This window comes from Halyomorpha halys, unplaced genomic scaffold (assembly GCF_000696795.3).
Source record: "Halyomorpha halys isolate HHAL.00 unplaced genomic scaffold, Hhal_1.1 Scaffold832.1, whole genome shotgun sequence".
NCBI lineage: Eukaryota > Metazoa > Arthropoda > Insecta > Hemiptera > Pentatomidae > Halyomorpha > Halyomorpha halys.
This window is the reverse complement of record NW_027113014.1, coordinates 85,511-104,870: the sequence shown is the minus strand read 5'-3', so window position 1 is coordinate 104,870 and position 19,360 is coordinate 85,511. Positions and strand designations below refer to the sequence as shown.

Sequence of the window (19,360 nt, the reverse complement as noted above, 5' to 3'; positions counted from 1 at the left end):
AACCCACAGGAGTGGATTCACGGCCACAGTGTAACAGAAAATAACTATAATCTATAAAAGCAATCTATAATCTAAACAATTATGTTTTTATATACATTTTTGAAAAATGAAATTATAATTTTTAAAAGTGGCATGTTTTCTTTCAAGATGGTCTAATTGTTTATAAAAATGTTGTAATGAAGTGATATTATGCTTGAAAAGGATAGAAAATTAGGAATAACATTTCATGATCAAATATTTGGAAAGAAAATTAATCTTTGAGAATACTTAATTCTAGTTAAATTAATTTTTACTCATTAATAAGAGAGAGAATATGAGTACACAAATGAACCAACACTCTGTTTGAAACAATGTCAGACTGTAAATAAAAAGTAAAGCGAAAAAAAAAAAATTTAAATGAAATCAAATGACTGAAGCACTATAACCCATGAGGGGTCACGGGTTCAGTACGTTGTAAGGGAGTAGTGTTTCTTGATCAACGGATATACAAGGATGTGATTTGTTCATAATCATGCTCAACCACCAGAATTTTCCTTTAAGACTGTGTTATCCTGGAGGGCTCCCAAACCTGCAGGATTGATTCACGCCTACTGTGTACAGAATAAATAATTATAAAATGAAGTGGAACTGCTTATAAATTTATTTATCACAATTCTGTTTTGTAGAAGTTTCTTAATTATGGTTAAGTATTTAAGTTGGGAAATAATAAAATTCATGATCAAAGTCAATATTCAAATGCATTTCTGGTACAGATTGATGAGGATTTCTAAAAAACTAATGAAATGGTATATTTTCTCAAAAAAAGAAAATTCCGATGTTCGGAATATGTATTTAGGATTCTGCAGAAGAGGAATTTCCAAATAGATTTTTTGTGTCTAGAAGAAAATGAAGATTATTATTAATTTGGCAGGATAGATACTATTAGAAGAAGAAACTATTAGATCAAATGGTTAGGAATAAAAAAAAAAAAAAAATGTAGAGTTGTCAAGAGTTATCTCATGAAGTCTTAATAAATAAATTTAAAAAACCCAACTTACAGTATCACAGATTTAAAGTATTTTTCATTCCTCTAATCATCTCACAAATTCAACCATTCAACATACTATTCTTTTCACTACGATCTGTACTCCTTAAAACTCCTTTACAGATCTAGTGAAAAGAAACAAAGCTTTATTATTTTTCCAAGCATTAAAATTATTTTACAGAAATTTGTCAGAAACTGAATAAAGATAAAATATTACAATTTCTTACATTCTGATAACATTCCCCTAATTTCAGATAGATCATCTGTATATCTACTTCATTGGTTTGAGATTGTTTAATAAAAGAATTTTATGAAATAATAATGATATCTATGATAGGGTTGTTCTTTCATGTACATACGAGAAAAAATCCTCAACTATTTAGTCATATTAATAATTAATTAATTAATATTAATTGACAATGTTATAAATATGCAGGCTAATAAATATGTTGCTTATAGTAGGTTTTTGAACCGAAAGAACACAACTTATTACTGTATGAAATACTTAAATCTCATCATCATTGGTTAAGTATAAATAATATTATAGCTCATTTAAAAGCCTTGGATTATGAATTTTCATATTTTTTTTTTTAAATCATTAAATTTTACCATTTCTAAATAACTTATTGTTACCATATTTTTCTGAATGAATGAAACATGAAGTTACCAAAAATTAACTCTTTCTGAGATTTCTTTGAACAATCCCAAATTATAGTACTTAATTAAGCAATGAATAAAATTAGAAAAAACTACCATTGTTTTTACTGTTTAAAACTTAATATAATAATAACTTCAATCAATATTAAGATCTTATTTTAAAAACAAAAATATTCAATCAACATAAAAATGTTTGTGATGAAACTCACATTATATAAACATTTACGTTAAGATTTAATAATAAAATAACAATGTAAGCATAAAATATGTGTCAGCGAAATGCAAACAATTTAAAATATACAATAAACCATCTTTGTTCTTAAAGTTAACATAATATTATATTTTTTTGTTTATACTTTAATAAACAGAGTGGCTGATGGTTTAGATCCCCACCCTAGACAGCAGTTATGCAGAAGAAATTAAACCCCAATTACTCGAATACCACTGTCAAATCAATTCTTATAAATACTTATAGAACCTTTAATATGTTAAAACAAGAGTTAGTTATTTTATTACTAAAATTATTTTGGTTTTAATAGATATAAACCGCCCAAGGACACTAGGAAAGGTCCCTATTGGGTAAAAGACTAACAAGATGGCTGCAGGTTCCTCTTCAGATGACAGTTGTCTCTCTTGAGGTGCAGTGCTCCGTACATCAGTTCGGTGTTTCGGTTATTCTAGTCTTTTTCCTCTTTCAAAGATATTTTCTGTAAACAGTATGGCTGATCGCAAGGCTCGAGTAGGTAAAAAGGTAATTTATAAGTCTCGTTCACGCAAAGATTCAGAAGTAAATGCGGAAGAATACGATACAGTGGTATTGAGAAATTTGGATCCCGCTACTGAAATCGCTGATATAAAACATGGGCTAGAAAAAATAGGATATAAAGTATTATCAATAAGAAATGCTTATAGCCATGCCACTGGATTAGCTCTCCCGTTATTTTTTATAAAACTCTACAAAACTCCGTTCAATACAAATATATTTCAACTGAAGTATATGGCTCATCAAGTTGTTATTGTTGAAGAATATCTACAAGGTCCGGATTTGCAGAGATGTACCAGATGCCAGGGCCTAGACCATACAAAAAGTAGTTGCACTAATCCGTCAGTGTGTGCTTGGTGTAGCGGCTCGCACTACACCACTGCTTGTAAAGATGTCAAAACCTCTCTTCCGACTTGTTGTAGGTGTGGTGGATGTCATCCATCGAGCTATAAAGGCTGCAAAGTATACAGGGAAAAGTGTCTCATGAAGCTTCTTGAAGGCCAAAACAGGAACAATGAGGCCATCGAGAGTAAAAATGGTTCTTCTGAGATATCAAATTCTCAGGAAAAGACAAATGAAGAGGAAAACTTAACCATTTCTACTTCCAGCTCGATGGCTCCTGATATCAACACAACGAGTTCTTCCGGCAATCAGATCGCTTCTGCTGGCAATACCATAACTTCAGCTGAAAATAGGATGGCTTCTGCTGGTAACACAATAACTTCAGCTGAAAATAGGATGGCTTCTGCTGGCAGTACAATAACTTCAGCTGAAAATAGGATGGCTTCTGCTGGCAGTACAATAACTTCAGCTGAAAATAGGATGCCTTCTGCTGGCAGTACAATAACTTATGCTGAAAAAAGGATCGCTTCTGCTGGCAATACAATAACTTATGCTGAAAATAGGATCGCTTCTGCTGGCAATATAACTTATGCTGAAAATAGGATCGCATCTGCTGGCAATACAATAACTTATGCTGAAAATAGAATCGCTTCTGCTGGTAGCGTGATCACTACAAACAAAAACACGATCGCTTCTATCAAAAAGACGATCATTTCTACCAAAAACGCGACCACTTCTACCAAAAACGCGATCACATCTACCAAAAACACGATTACTTTTACCAACAATACGATTACTTCTTTTAGCAGCTCGATCGTTTCTGCTAGCAGCACCGCCGTTTCTGCTATTAGCTCCGCCGTTTCTGCCAGTTGCTCTGTCGCTTCTGCTAGTAGCTCGCCTGACGTGAAATATTCTGTAATAGAAAATGCAAAGTCAAAAAAAGTTTCTGCTCCTCCTGAATTTCCACCATTAACAATTAACGAAAGAGCTTTTATGGAACAGATGAAAATTGTCGGCGATCTGATTGATCATTATAGCAGCATGAATGAGGTGAGTTTTGATAATTTTGTAATTATCAAACCTAGCTATTATTTCTATAAAATGCTATCCTATTTGATAATAATGTTGATATTTGAAAATAAATAAGAGATTTATTATTGAATGAAACCATAGATAACAAGGAGATTTATTAATTAAGGAAGTGGGGTGGCTCAGAGAGTAAGAAACAGTGCTACCAGCTCCAAGGACCTGGGTTTAAATTAGGCAGTTGCAGATAATTATTTTTCGTGTTATTTTACCCATGAGTAAACCCTGTGGGTTGGGGAGCCCTCTTGAGGCCTACCTAACTTCTATAAAGTAGGTACTCTAAATTGGGGAAGCTGGTGGTTGAACACAATTTTAAACAAATCACCTCCTTGTTTAACCGCTGTTTTAAAAATAGTATTTCCTTGAGAAGTACTGAACCTCTGACCCTTCATCAGTTGTAGTGATTCACATTATTATTATTATTCATTAATTAAGATTTTTTAAGTTTTCTAAATTATTTTTTAAATCAACGGGCAAGAGACCATAACCATCCCGTATTGCCAAAGATATAATTTTTATGAATACAATTTTGATTAAATTTATAATGTTGATTTATTAAAATTAAGAAGTTCAGAAAAAATAACCAAAACTCTGTCCCTAAACTTAGATTTAAGACATATGAGATAATGAAGACCTTTAAATTTAATTAATAACTTAGTATGACATGCTTTATTTTTAAATCTCACAATAACTTGTTTATTTTTCATTTTGATTGTAGGTACGTCACCTGAATTTTATTTCAAAGGAAGCAAATGAGTTCAAAATCTGTGTATCTGTGTTCGTGTATTTAGTATGGTTCAGAGAAACTTTTAGTGGTCCACATTAATCGTAGAGTGTTTTCTCTATTTGGGTCACCGTAGATATATTTTTTTTTCTTTTTGTTTTGTTAGGTTTAAACCCCATCCGGTCACTTCAGATATAAGGGGTGATTATCCTTGAGATAACCAATCTATCCTAACTAGACTGGGAAGATCAAGTTTTCATTCTGTGGGATCGCCACAAAATAAAAGTCAACTTGCCCTGGCTGGATGGATAGAACTAGAGCCTTTGTAGATATGAGATTGCTTAGGTTATGCCTCCACTACTTCAGGTACAATGACCTTAACTTAGATATTTCTAGATGCACTGATATTGAATGAAACCCCCTTTCTATGTGCTCATTTGTAGTACAGGGACCGTCACAATTGGCAATAGTAAAAAATAACATAATTAAGAACCAAATACATCAATATTTGTCAGTATATGTCAGCTTATATTAAGGAACATTAGGACTATTAATTCATTTAATTTTTAATTCAGTATTATAACTGTAAGCTATATTTAAGTATGGCTGCTAAATTAAGTAAGTGTTTCTTTCTAGGACCTGTTCCGAAAGCTGTATGATTGAAAGTACAACGGCATTGGTCATGGTACTGCAATGGTATATATAGTTCCTTTTTTTAATGAATTACTTTCAAGAAATATATATTTTGTTACATATTATGAAAAAGTTTATTTATTTTATATTGAAATTATATTGTTTAAAAATATTGAATAATACTTGAGAATAAAAATTAAATAAATAAGTTGTTCTTTATGAATATTGATATGAGAATAACATTTATTTCTAGTTTAATTTACCAAGGCAAAGTTTTATAAATTACTCATTTATTACAAAAAATTAAAAAAAAAAAAACTTCTATCCTTATAATTTTATTCATAAAATTGAATTGGAAGGTAAAATACTTTCTAGTGAAAAACGAATTTTTATCCAACAATTTTATGAAGTTTTAACATTTTGAACTAATTTTGTAGTATGAAGGAGATGATTAGGGATGTGGTCAAGAAGAAAAAAAATAAATAGTTTTCATCTATTTCTTTGCTGATTATTTAACCCATCGTGTAGGTTTGCATCAGGGCTGATGTGATGAGTGCAGATGCGGATAAAATAATTCACATTTTCATTTGCACTCATCACACAGTGGGTCGAAATGGTGGCAAATAAATAGTTGAAAATTATTTTTGTCTCTTTTCTCCACACCTCTGACCATCTCCTTCTCATTCACTTACTGTCAATCATTTATATAAATTAAAATTGTGTAATATATATTATAGACATATATCAAAATTTAACCAATGATACGACAGGTGGGTTTGATAGACCCAATTGCATTATTGGTCTACTTTTTATGTAATATCATAAGTTCGACAAATATTCACTTATTACTGTATTTATTTATATGGAAAAGGAGTATACTGTTTAAAAAAAGGTAATCTAAAAAATACATTATTTTATAAAACGAAAATGTAATATAAATTATTATCGCTATTGTTGACACCTGTTGCATTGTAGTTTAAATTGTATTAAATATTTTTTTAAAAATTAAACGAGGTTTAAAGAGTGATCTTTTTGGATTTTTCAATGCTCAATCAAATTTTAGGACAGCTGATTGATGCACTTAAAGTTTTAGTAAATATTAATGTTATTGGAGAACCAAAAAATGTTATGATATATTGTTGAAATTATTTTTTAGTTTCTGTAGTTAATGCTCAATCATACTTATAATTTTTTAATATTTATCAAAGAAAAAACATGGTATTAATTTTACTTTAACAACAAATGATAAATGAAATAATTGGAAGATCATCTACATATGTAATTGATTATAGAAGGAAGATGGTCTGAGGGCAGTCAAGAAAGGTAAAGAAATAAATACCGAACTAATTTTTCTGCTATTTTGGCCCCCTCCCCCCACTTGGACCATCTTCCTACAATTAATGAAGTACGATATATTTTACAATTTATTAATTAAAATGTTAATAATTAAGAATATCATCACTAAAATTTTTTTTTTAAATCTCTCTTACCAAATTACATAATTGTGATTGAAACGAAACTATAGAAAAACCAACTATGTCTTAATATTAATTCAATATAATATTATTACTGAGATTTGTTTTCACATTGTTTAACGTTTTATGTTGTTATTATTAGTTAATCATGTTTTAATCATTTAGAATATTATATTATTGTTTTAGGGTATGAAACTGTTTAAATACTACAAATATTTTAATAATGTTATTCATGTATGATGTTTTTGTTTAGACATTATTCATATTGATTTACACTTTGCATTATTAATCTATGTTATAAATAATGTTATAAATTGTTTATTCTGACTGCATAGATTGCTTAAAAGAAAAAAGTTTTGTTTCATTTCATTTTTCCTCTTTCATGAATTCATATAAACTTTATTTATCATTTTGGCAAACTAGATGATGGAGAGCCTATTGTCAGTTCATACCCAGTTATAATGGGTAATTTAAAATACAGATTAAAATCTGAACTGAAGCTTTGAAAAAAAATGAAAAAAAAAAAAAAATGAACATTGTTATAGGAGAACATATTATGAAAAAAAAAACAACCATTTTCACAAATTCATTTTTTATTCTGTTAAATTTACTCAGCTGGAATGAGTAACCATTGATAGGTATTACTGTTTTGAAGAGTCATGAGTAACAAGTACAAATGAGGTAAGAAAATGGATGAAGAGATAAATGATGTTTATATTTTTAATTAATTAATTTACATTTAAATGTTTGAGTATATACTAGATAATTTCTTACTCAAATATTACAATAACAAGAACAAAATTAAAAAAAAAAATTATATTCAAACCATAGCGAATTTTAAAAGTATATAATTACTGAACCACTTTTTATGAAACACGAAGGATATGTTCCTGTTAATTACAGAATATATCCTTATTGAAGACAAGTTATTTATGAGGAGAGAGCTGTATCAAGTTCCAATAACTCAACTTCCAAGGTAAATAATCTGAAATATTAGAATCTTTCTAAGTATTAAAATAAATACATATCAAATATCTTTCAAGATTGGTCAAATTACAGATCTTATCTTGGTCAAACCCTTTGATTTAGGCTGAGATAATAATATTAATTATCTGTACAGTTATAATTTTTATTAATACAAATATTATTTTATTTTTAGTTGTGACATATTAGCCAGATTTAAATATTCTAGACATGATTAAAAAGAAAATTTTTTTAATCGTCATGGAATGGAATATTAATGTTTTTATTTAAGTACTTACAAAAATGCTTTGTAAATGATTTCATACTCATGAATATTTCTCTTAAAGAGAACTATGGTAATATCATCGTCTATCTTTTTCTTTCTCTTTTTTTTTTTTTCTTTTTAGAACTCAATTCACATGATTTAGGGTTTCCTCTGTTCAATATTAGGATTCTTGAAAAATGTTTTATTTGTCATAGTCCCTAATAATTATAGTTTTGTGAAATGATGGATTACTACTATTTTATTAATTAACTATTATTATTAAATTAAAATTTGTCCCAGAAAACGTCTATTTGATTCATTGACTCATAATGAAGCTTCATTTAACTTAAATTTGCATAAACAGGATTTTATTTTGATTTGTTAATGGTTATTCTGCTTCCGCGTAGGTGGAATACTGTATTGCCAAGGGTCACACTAGTTCTAAATTCAGCACTGAGCGCAGTTCTGGAATGGTTTGCTGATGTCTGATGTATTTAAGCATTTGAATATACAAATTTTTCGCCAAGTTAATTTTTGCTACTTACAGAGGCCCAATTTGGATCAAATGAGTTGAAATTTAGTATGTTTGGGTGTTTTCAAGGTAGAACATTTCAATAATTATAGGGGTGAATTTCAGTCCAAATTTTGGCATGTTAAAACATTCTTTCATGGTTTTTGAAGTTTTATGTCCCTCTACAGTCCTTCCACATTGAGGTAGAACAGCGGTTCCCGTAGTTTTCTCTCCATGATACCCTTGTTGAGCAAAACAAAAAATTTGCAGCACTTTTGACAAGCTAAAAAAAATATAAAAATGTTGCCATAATTATCCTTAGATCAGTTGATTGTTTAGGAAAATAAGAAAAAAATAATCATTTCTTCTAATTTATTTTTTTATTTTCAAGTATTAATTATATTTTTAAAAATTCATTTTATGTTGTTTTGTTTTTTAAAAATCATTTTACTTCATAATGGTTTTTGTTCTCTTTTTTTTTTTTTTTTTTTTTTTTTTTTATCAACTTTTCTTTCATTTTAATTTTTACTACATTAAGGAACACCTTCATGTGATGATCCCACAATGCATGTTATTGATGCATTGAATTTGTACAATCAACTAAATGATATTTAATAAATGGTGACAATACGATGACTAAAGAGAAAATAAAAAAATATCTACCTATTATACCTATTTATTTACATTATTTTTTGTTCTAAATTAATCAAAATCCTTTAAACTTTTGGACATCTAAAATCTTGTGGTTCAGTACATGTGTATTCAAACCTAACATCAATTACATAGGTCCATGTTATAGTCACTAGACTTGTAATTAGCAGGTGTACAAGGATTTGCCAAACAATGCAAATTCACGAGCTATAAGTATCTAATCCTCCCATGAGTAAATGGTAGTCTTTAGAAAATCACTGTGGAGTGAGTACTGTTTCATCTCAATATATTACGTAAACATTTGAAACAAATTATTGTAGTCTTGGATTTTCCTACCAGTAGGATGAATTTAATAAGTAACAATTTTTTTATGTTTAATTGTCACTTTTTTGTTTATTAATCTTTGGTGAAACTTGTACTTTCTTTTATACATTATATTATTTTATGTCACTTTTTATCAATGAAAATTAATATGAAGGCTTAAGGAAAAATTCTCCTAACACTGAACATGAATCTTATGTTTTTTTTCTATGTAACAGTTTTAAATAATTAGAGAATTGTACAATAGAAAAAAATGAATTAAAATTTGATTAATAACTATTGTATCAAATAAAAATTGAGTAGTTCCAGATAAAAGCTAATTTGCCAAGATTATTGATTAAGCACAACATTTAATTGTACAAAATTTATAAGCCCCATTTGTTAGTGTGCTGTAGCATTTATAGTGTATATATCAAAATATAATATCATAATTGTTTTTTTGTGGAAATTAATCTTCAGACAATCACAAAATTTAGAGACCCAAAAAGAGAGAATTGTGAAACTATTTAAATTATACTTTTTTCCTATCACTTATGCTGATCTTAAAAAATATTATTTCTAAAAGGAAATCAACACTAAATAAAATGGAAGCCATTCTTCATGTGTGATGTAGTACTCATAATAAATGTTTGTTGTGGAGTTAGGAAGGGTTTTATAACAAAACACACACTCTTTGTTTTTTTAAAATAATAACTCTCCCTCAAATCCACAACAATGTTATGTGTTTCAATGTATGTTTGTTTCACTATAGAAGCATACTTTAAAAAAAAAGTAATTTATACAATCTAATGATTCTGATAATTTATTATTCTTAGTTTTTACACCAAATTAGTTGTATTTTTAGCCCATTTTTGGCAAGCAAAGAATGTATTTTGGAAGTTGAATAAATAAATTGACTCCTCTCGAGGTAACAGTAAGAAAAAGGAGAAGATTCAATTAAGAATATAAAATTTATGAAACACAGAAATGTTTTAAGTATAATCAAGAAGATATCTTGTATTCACTAATCAAAATTAAACTAAAGTTTTGATTAATAGAATCAAAAATAACATGGCAGATATGTTAAGAGACATTTATAGATCCAATAAATTGATTCTAGATTGACTCGAGGCAGAATCAAAATTATGAATTTGTTTTCATAATTATTTTCTGCTATAGATGGAATCATGGCATGTGGTCCTGCTGTTGGCTTGGGCTTGGGTTGGAAACCAGTCAAAAGGAACAAATTTGAATGATACAAGGGCAAGAAGAGTCCTTGGTAACAGGGCGACATCGTGCCCATGTGGGTCTTCTAATGTCAGTTAATTATAATTGTTATTCATATTTCTTTGTTTAGTTTAAATAATAACAATTAGTTAAGTAAAATGGAATTGCTTGTTTTTTTTTTTAAAGCAATTAACTTGTATGTCATTAAATGACTCATTTTGGCAGAAAAGATTATAATGATTAAAATTGGATATTACTGTTTACAGTGTCTTCTAAAACATTAATTGTATGCGTTACAGTTCAGGTCTTTATACTGAAGAAGTCTTTTGTGTTAATAAAAAACCTTTTGTGCAATTAGGGACTAGAATGCTTAAAAAAAAAAAAAAACTTCAATACAAATACAAGGTGTTCTTTATTTTATAAATGGCACAAGGCTCTATTCATATAGAAATTATATTCATATCAAATTTTAAACTGTAAAACCTTATTTAACAAATATTGAAAATACATCATTTTAAAAATTAATATTTGCTAACTACATCCTGTATCATATCATATGTCATTATGATCAAATTTACTGGTTGTATTTTTTTATACAGTTGTAAATATCAACAAATAAATAAAATTAAAAAAAATAAAAAAATATTTGCTAGCAAAAGCATAATTTTATAAAACATTACATGATTGATATCAGCTAATTATTATTTATTTTAATGAGGATTAGAGAAATAGAATGAAAGCTAGTTAAAGTTCTTTAAAACTAGTAACATTGGATTACCAAAATGAACAGTTATTTTTTTTGTAACAAATGGGTTAAAGGCAAACGTAATTTAAATAATGACTTATTTTTTTCAATTTTGGTTTATTTTTCTGCTAATATTTATTTTTATTTATCTATCACCTGAATAATACAGAAGTATTATCTGTGGAAGTCATGGGTGTATGCAGTATGCATATATATATCTGCCTGACCCTAGTAGAACTATGAAGAGACCAACGAATCAGTCCTTTTAACCTTAACTAAAGCTCTTAAGAGCCAAAACTGAAAAAAAAGTTAACTGGGTCAAAGGTAAGACATCCCTGATAAGTTTGATGAAATGCCAATTATAACCTTTTAGAGACAGCTCTTTAATTGTGGCCTATAAAAAACAGCTATATGTATTTTTTAAAAATCAGTAAAAAAAAAAAGTATATATATAGAAGTATGAAAAAAATATATATAGAAGTGGTTTCATATTTTAGAATTGTTATATTTAGTCCTGCTAATAAAATAAATATATTATCAGTGAGGGAATACAGAATATGACAAGTATAGTTATTCAATGAAAGAAAATATTTGGAAAGTAATTATTAACAGTTTTTAACTTAAATATCTTTCATTTAAGGTTATTTTAAGTTTAAATTTATTAATAATGTGGAAATAAATCAATTATCAAACTATTTGTTTAAAATTAATTCCAGAAAGGCCGAGTTCTTGGTGGCATCCAAGCTCTGCCGAATGAGTACCCATGGGTTGCCAGTCTCGTCCGGAACAAAGGTTTGATACCTGTATGTGGGGCCAGTATCATCACACAGTGGGTAGCCATTACAGCAGCACACTGCATTGCCAATAAGGAGCCCAGCAGTCTGTTTGCTGGAACCTCAGATCTCAGCAAGTGTGAGTACCTGGTATAGCATGAGTACCTGGCATCTCTATTCCATATCCAGGGCTAACTCCTATGATCAATGAATTAAAATTAACTGGGAATACTGCATTGATATAATATAGGTAGAGCAGTTTATCATTGATGGCGATAGAAAGTGATCTGCTTTTAGAAACTAAAGAAATCTTTAGATTTGAAAAATATTCAAGATTTTGCCAAATAATAATTGAGAGAAGAACCTCTCTTTATTATTATTAAATTATTTTCAATGTTTTTTACTTTTCAAATCTAATATATAACAATGTATTTTTGTTTGTTGGTACTTTATGCACTGCCGCACTGTTCATCCGATTGTGATAGGGCTTTTTGCTAAATGATCAGGATTTTCCCAGGAAGGTTATAGGCTGGCTCCATTACTTTGGTAAAAAAAAAAATATTAGCAAAATTAAGCAATTTTGTTGTGTAGCTCAAAAAAGTATACATTTTTTTCATGGTTATTATTTGCCAATCGATTAGTCTCTTTCTGAAGAATAAAAAACAAATATCACTGATTCTAATTAATGATTTTTTATTCAATAAAAATTAAAAAAACATTATGAGCATTTCAGTTAAAGTTGGTCAACAATATTTTTTTTTTTTTTTAGAAAATAGTGAATATATTATAATATTCCTAATTTTTAGCATTGCCTCAAACCCCTAAATACTAATTTTAAAAGAAATTAAAAGTTGAAAATTTTTCAACTTCTTTATTTATTTGGAGGATTAATTTTGTTATTATTCCAGTGACCATTGTTCCTCTCTCTGTATTTTATCCAATTCCTACATTCATACAACCATTGGAAAGCTTTATGTCTCCTATTTTAACCTAAACTAACAAAACTTAGATTTAATGGCCTTATAAGGGCGAAATATGGATTTCAAATAAAGAAAAGATTTTCAAACATTTTATTTTATATCTCTGGTTCTAATTTGTTAACTAAGATCCATTTTGTGTCTTCTGATGCAGTTTATGGAGCCCTAAACCACTGATAGGTTTAGTGTAGATTGGTTGAGTTTTGTTGAAGAATATTTTTAAAAGTATTCAGAGGGTTAATGCAAACATTTCGGTCCAAAAAATTTTGTTTTCAACTTTTTTGGAAAATTCATAGTTGAGGACTTCTTGAGGTGCTGAAAATGAATATCAACTTTGTTTCTCTCATAAAAATTCTTTAACCACACTTTGATAGGTCAGTTAGTTTGAATTGTTTCAATATAGTACTAATATTGAAGCACAATGAGGGTTGTATAAAATTATTCATATGTTATGCAGTAAATATAAGTCAATATCATAGATAATCAATTTGCCTAAAATAATTAGAAAAACCAGTATTAACTATTACACAGCAAAGTTTGCTGTTATCATTTATGTTACTATAGTCAATTCTTCTCTCTTCATTTATATATTAATTGATATCAAAATTTCAATAGTGTTCAATTAATGTATATACATCCTCAAATATAGCAATAGTGAAGCATTACCGGGTCTGCTAGTATTTAATAAAATAATGATTTTAACAAGTAAATAATTATTTATATTGGTAATTCAAATTAGTTCAGAAAATTAATTCTCTAGTCTATAGGGTCCCCACTTGGTTAAGTCAGCCCCTCTGTACCTGATCTGCAATTAAGGTAGTTTACAAAAAATATATACTTTATACTTCAATGTATAATCTTATGGTAAGTTCAGCTTATATCACACTTTGTTAGCAACCATGAACAATTATTGAATATTAAAATTTATTCATTCAAAACAAGTGAAATAAGTGACTCATTGAATGCTCTATGTATTCATAGATTTTTTACCAAACCCAACACAGTAATAATAGAAGTTTAAGTCTACATAAATTATAATTTATCTAAGCTGATTAATTTTTTTTTTTCAGCTGGTATATTAATACCACTGAAAAGCTACTCTATTTATAACTGGAACCCTGGGATGACAGGAGGACGCAATGACATCTCCCTGCTCTTCTTGGCCCATTCTATTACTTTCAGTGCAATCATCAGTCCAATCTGTCTACCCACTAAGAAACTGAACCTAAACAAGAAATGGGTCAAACTCATCGGTTAGTATATGCCAGTCTAAAACAGAACATACAATAGAAGGGAAGGCTTCCTAAGCTACCTTCACCTAAACTCTAAATTAGAAATGGTTTTATCTTACCTTTGTAAACATTTATTTAAAAAGAAAAAACGAGACTTAAGTTAAAAAATTAGTTAAATCAAGCAATATTGAAAAAGTGGCTAAAATTGGAAAACAGCATGAAAAAATATTAAAAATGAAGTGAAAAGTAGATAAAACATAACTATTATGTTTTACCATCCAAAAATGTTGAAAAAATAGTACAGCACCATTTTGACTAAAAACAAGTTTTTTGGAATTCACAAAGAAAATTGAATCTCTTTGAAGGCAGACTGATGTCCGGCTAGTTATCCAGTGCCCAAAGAAGATGACATAGTCAATTGTGGTACCTATTTCCATTGGCAGTTCATAGGTAGTGGAAATGGAATTCACTTAAATACTCTTTTTAGTAATTTACACCAAAATACAATGTAAAATAACTGTCCCAAGTAGAGAAACTTTCCGTATTTGTGATTTCACTACTCTGACTTATTAAGTGTTATCAGTTTCCAAACAACGAGAAGGCTTAAAAGACCTGACTGTATACAATAGTTATATTGTATACAATTAGTTTAGTATAGTTAGATTGTATACCATCGTTATTTCAAATTAACCTGTCTTTATTTCTTGTATTAAATAATGTATATTTTAAACATCCATTAAAATAAAGCAATATATTTCTGAAATGTTCTGCTATAATTATTATTTCACTATGTTCTTAATTTTTTAATGCACTGTCACAAAAACACAAAAAAAAATCTTTCTAAAATAACATTTAAAATTTATGAATATTGAGGATGCACGATAACACTGCACTACTACACCAGCAACTGTCATGTTTTAACAATGTGACAGTAGTCATTATGGCATTTACTCTTGACTGACTGAAACTATAAATTCTTGTTGTAAAAATTATAAAGTCAGAAAAAAATTAATTGATAAAATAATTATTTCATAAATAATGCAATAACTTAATTTATTGAAATAATCTTTCAAAAAATAAGATTTGAGTGAAATTATAAAATATGGATGAAAACAGAAAGTATAGATAGATATTAGAATATTTTAAATATTTGTTATAATAAAGCTATAGTTTTTATGATTGTTTTGTTGAAAATTAGTATCAGAATCAAAACTTGAAATTTTGTTACTATGAGCTAAAGTAGTAAATTTCCTCAGGTATGTTAATCAGTATTGATTTTCACACTCACAGGATGGGGAAAGCTTGGATATCAGAAACCTGGATCAAAGAACTTGATGGAAGCTGATGTTCAAGTCCTCCCATTCAACGAGTGTAAGAAGTATCATGGCCTGCAGCTTCCTGAGACCCAGGTCTGTGTCAGGACACCTGGAAAAGGAGGTTGCTTTGTACGTATTCTGTAATATCATTTTGAAGATTTAAGAGAATATGTTCTTGAGTGAATTTAAATGAGAGCAAGGCTTTATTACTATTGTAAAGTCGTAAGCCTTAATTTAGCTGTGTGAAAAGTACCAGATACATGGTTTTACCCCAATTTATGGTCCACATTTAGGGGATTTATTTTGGCTATTTGAATTTCATGTCTCTCTTCAGACAATTTAGTCTAATTTCCTGCAGTTTCCAACTTGGTAATGCTGTGAAAGGTTGTTTATTTCTAAAGCTTGTATTGTGAATTGTTCCTCAACCATAAAATAGTGTTAACCTCTGGTTGGGTAAGTTGATAGTTAATTTTTTTATCAATTATTCTCTAAATTTATTGGTTTTATTTAAGTAAATTATTTTTTCTTATACTTATTTTATTAGTCAGTAATTTCTTTGAGTGAATTTATTTATGATTTTTTTTCTATAATAAAACATCTTCATTTTTTTCATTATAATTACTGAACTTTATATAGTTGCACTGTTTTTGTATGTGTTATACTGAACTCCATCTCTGGTTTAATTTAGATTACTCATAGTCTGTATGGATAATATAAATTAAACCTAAATTAGGTTTTATTAAAATTTAGGATGAATTTTCCTGATTTGAAGGGGTCTTGAAAACAAATGTATGAGTCAATGTTTCAATACCATCACATTTCCTACTCAAGTTTCACAGATACTGTATTGAAAAATCTGACAAATTTTTTCAAATAGGTCCCTAGCCTTGTAGGTGGTCTTAGATCCTCAAAATCATTGGTTTGTCATAAAACTATTTTATTCTATTAAATTATTAGACACTTTTCAATGCAATAGGAAGTCCTCTATAGAAATTTGAGGAACCTTTTAAGAGCTAAAGTACAGGATAGTTCAGAATCGGAAGGCTTAATAAAATAAGCCCTTGATCCTTGAGAAGCTTCAGGAAGTCAGTTATGATTTTATATAAAAACTTATTGGGCAGTCTTTATTCAATGCTTCATGGGCACGTGAGAAAGAAGAAGAAGGAACGCCCATTATCAAAAAAGGGGAGATAGTCTGACGGATGCAGGAGATGAATAAATTGGAAACTTTGAGCTGATTTGTAGAAGAGGAGGGACCTCTAGTTAGATCTTGGATATGAACGCCACAGATTGAGATAGATGGAAGAGATGACAGCCAGCCACAGCTTCATTTCACCTTTTTCCACTACCTTCAGCTTTTCCCTCATCTTGCAAGTTGAATGTAGATATTTATAATGTAAAATTACTGTTTTCATTTATGTAGTATTAAGGTTTATATTGGCCAATACTACTGCCATAGGTATTATGTATTCAATGGTATTAGTATTTTATGAAGGTAACTAATTGGCAATCTGTAAACATAAAAAATGTCTTTGGAAAAGTAGTCAAATGATAATAGTTTTTTAGAACCCAACTAATTTAAATTAATTGTTATAAATAATTTTGGACAATTATCTTCAGTAATTAACCTGACATCCCAAAGATAACGGGCATAAAACAAAGTAATGTCTCTGTCATCAAAGCCCACATTCACATTAAAAGGGCTGTTTCTTTTCCCGCACTCTAGTCATTATCAGTCCAACAGCATCTTGATGTTTTTATCTTTTTAATTGTGTTTTTTAGTGAAAAGGTTTCTAGGTAAGATATTAACTGTAGAAGACAAAGAAAATGTCATAAACCAGTAGGTTATTCCATTAGATTAAAACATGAGGGAAAAAAACTAAATTGCTTAAAAAATTAAAGAACCATCTAAATAGCGGTATCATTTCAAATCTGCTTATCAATTTTCCATGTTGATAGATGATTATATCATCTTTAATTTAATAACTGAATTTTTTCTAATTTCTGTCTATGGTTCCCTTAAAGGAAGACATTGTCTAAGAAATCGGCATGTGGTCAAAAACCGTATTAATAATTTTGAATAATTGGATTTGTACACAACCGTTTTGCCTTTTTCTTTCCAGTTTCTATTTCAAAATTTTCTTAGACCAACAATCTCATGCTATTCTTATTAGATGTTCAAAGCATCTTATCTTTATAGTTTGTATGCTATATAAAGTATTTTTATTCTGACTTATTTCTTTTTTTTCAATAAATATGGTATGAGGGCCTTTCTGGAGCTCATAGACAACATATATTTATTTGAAATAATCAATTTATATATCTGGAACCTCATGGAATATTATTTTTAAAACTTATTTTATATATAAATTCCAAACTTATTCATTTAGATCAAATTGTAAACTTTTGCCATAATTTCAGTATTTTTTAAAGTTTCAGAGAGTTAATTTTGATACTATACTTCACTATGTATAAATATAAATTAAATGTGTACATTAGGACACATGTATTTGTACATTTATTTATGCATTATGGATGATTTTTCAGGGTGACTCAGGTGGCCCAGTAGTATGGCTTGATCCAGAAACAAACAAGTACACATTAGTAGGGCTGGTGTCTTTTGGTTCACCAAGATGTGATACTAAAATTCCCACAGTCAATACAGATGTCTCAGCTTTCATTTCCTGGATTAAAAACACTATTCATAGTAAGTTTCAAAAAACAAGAAAATAAATTATGAAATTTTTCTAAAACCTTTTTAAAACTACTAATATCTGTAAGTACAAGCTGTTTCCTACTAAATAAATTTCGAGTTAGGGATTTTAGGATATAGGAGATTAAAAGGAATTTGAAATTGATTCACTGAAACTTTTATTACTAAATAATTTTAACATTCCTGTTTGTAATATGAGACATAAAAAAGGCCTTTAATGTTCCTTTTGCTCAAAATAATTACAATCAATTCATTTTATTATAACCTACACTATATTATTGGAGCACTTAGTAATGTACCTACTCATTACATCTATTAGTAAATGAATTTTGATCTTATGGTGACAGATGTTAGTGCGTTGAGAAGTATAATATATATTTTTCTTTTTTTTTCAGCTGCTGGTTGCCATAAAGTTTAGAGGAGCTATACATCGCAGAATATGGAGGCATATTTCAATTTGATTTTCAAAGTAAGGCAACACAACCGGGGTATTAAATTATTGAATATGAATGTGACATTTTTTTGTTTAACCAGTGTAATAAACAATAAACCAAAAAAAATAGTTATTGATTTTTTGTCTTTCTGCCTATCACCAGAGACTACTAGCAAACGCACGTTAACTCTGGCTCATTTTATAAATAACAAGCTGACCCGGAAATGTTATATTTGAGGATGTATGTCACAATTGATAGTTTGTTCTAAATTATTGTATTTAGTTAAAATTAAACATTTACATATACTTATTATTATAAATGTATAATTATTATGATTCAGTTACAAAAATTAAACGAAAATTAAATTTGTCTTTTGGTCAGACTAACAGATATCTCAAAGTGTAGTAAAATGCTAACAGCTAACTTCGCTATATCATCATTAATGCTAGTTCAATTTAGGTAATTTTTTTCTCATTCTTTTTGGCAATTTGATTATCTATGATACTTTCATGTATAAACTACCTAAAGTATAAATATTTTTTAAATAAT

The 19,360-nt window shown here is 28.6% G+C and overlaps 2 protein-coding genes across 4 annotated transcripts; both read left to right on the top strand.

The window, feature by feature from the left end:
* Positions 1-2,273: 2,273 nt before the first annotated feature.
* Positions 2,274-6,769, top strand: LOC106686516 (mucin-21). The gene is made up of 2 exons (XM_014429868.3): positions 2,274-3,836; positions 5,233-6,769. The coding sequence occupies exons 1-2, from the start codon at positions 2,400-2,402 to the stop codon at positions 5,257-5,259; spliced, it is 1,464 nt and encodes a 487-aa protein (XP_014285354.1). The 5' UTR covers positions 2,274-2,399; the 3' UTR covers positions 5,260-6,769.
* A 2,521-nt stretch (positions 6,770-9,290) lies between these two features.
* Positions 9,291-18,937, top strand: LOC106686517 (chymotrypsinogen A). 3 transcript variants are annotated; one of them, XM_067050653.1, is made up of 7 exons: positions 9,291-9,358; positions 10,574-10,697; positions 12,083-12,278; positions 14,187-14,369; positions 15,639-15,793; positions 18,212-18,371; positions 18,773-18,937. In XM_067050653.1, the coding sequence occupies exons 2-7, from the start codon at positions 10,647-10,649 to the stop codon at positions 18,793-18,795; spliced, it is 768 nt and encodes a 255-aa protein (XP_066906754.1). In that variant the 5' UTR covers positions 9,291-9,358; positions 10,574-10,646; the 3' UTR covers positions 18,796-18,937. The 3 variants fall into 3 exon arrangements, with proteins under 3 accessions (XP_066906754.1, XP_066906753.1, XP_066906755.1); XM_067050652.1 differs by having other exon boundaries at positions 9,296-9,358; positions 10,574-10,711; XM_067050654.1 differs by lacking the exon at positions 9,291-9,358 and adding an exon at positions 9,433-9,450.
* Positions 18,938-19,360: the final 423 nt, after the last annotated feature.

Bases quoted from the DNA above. Each gene is read 5' to 3' on its own strand.
- LOC106686516 (XM_014429868.3), top strand. From the start codon at position 2,400: ATGGCTGATCGCAAGGCTCGAGTAGGTAAAAAGGTAATTTATAAGTCT. The intron at 3,837-5,232 runs GTGAGTTTTGAT...GTTTCTTTCTAG, and splicing joins ATTATAGCAGCATGAATGAG to GACCTGTTCCGAAAGCTGTA.
- LOC106686517 (XM_067050652.1), top strand. From the start codon at position 10,574: ATGGAATCATGGCATGTGGTCCTGCTGTTGGCTTGGGCTTGGGTTGGA. The intron at 12,279-14,186 runs GTGAGTACCTGG...TTTTTTTTTCAG, and splicing joins AACCTCAGATCTCAGCAAGT to CTGGTATATTAATACCACTG. The intron at 18,372-18,772 runs GTAAGTTTCAAA...TTTTTTTTTCAG, and splicing joins GATTAAAAACACTATTCATA to CTGCTGGTTGCCATAAAGTT.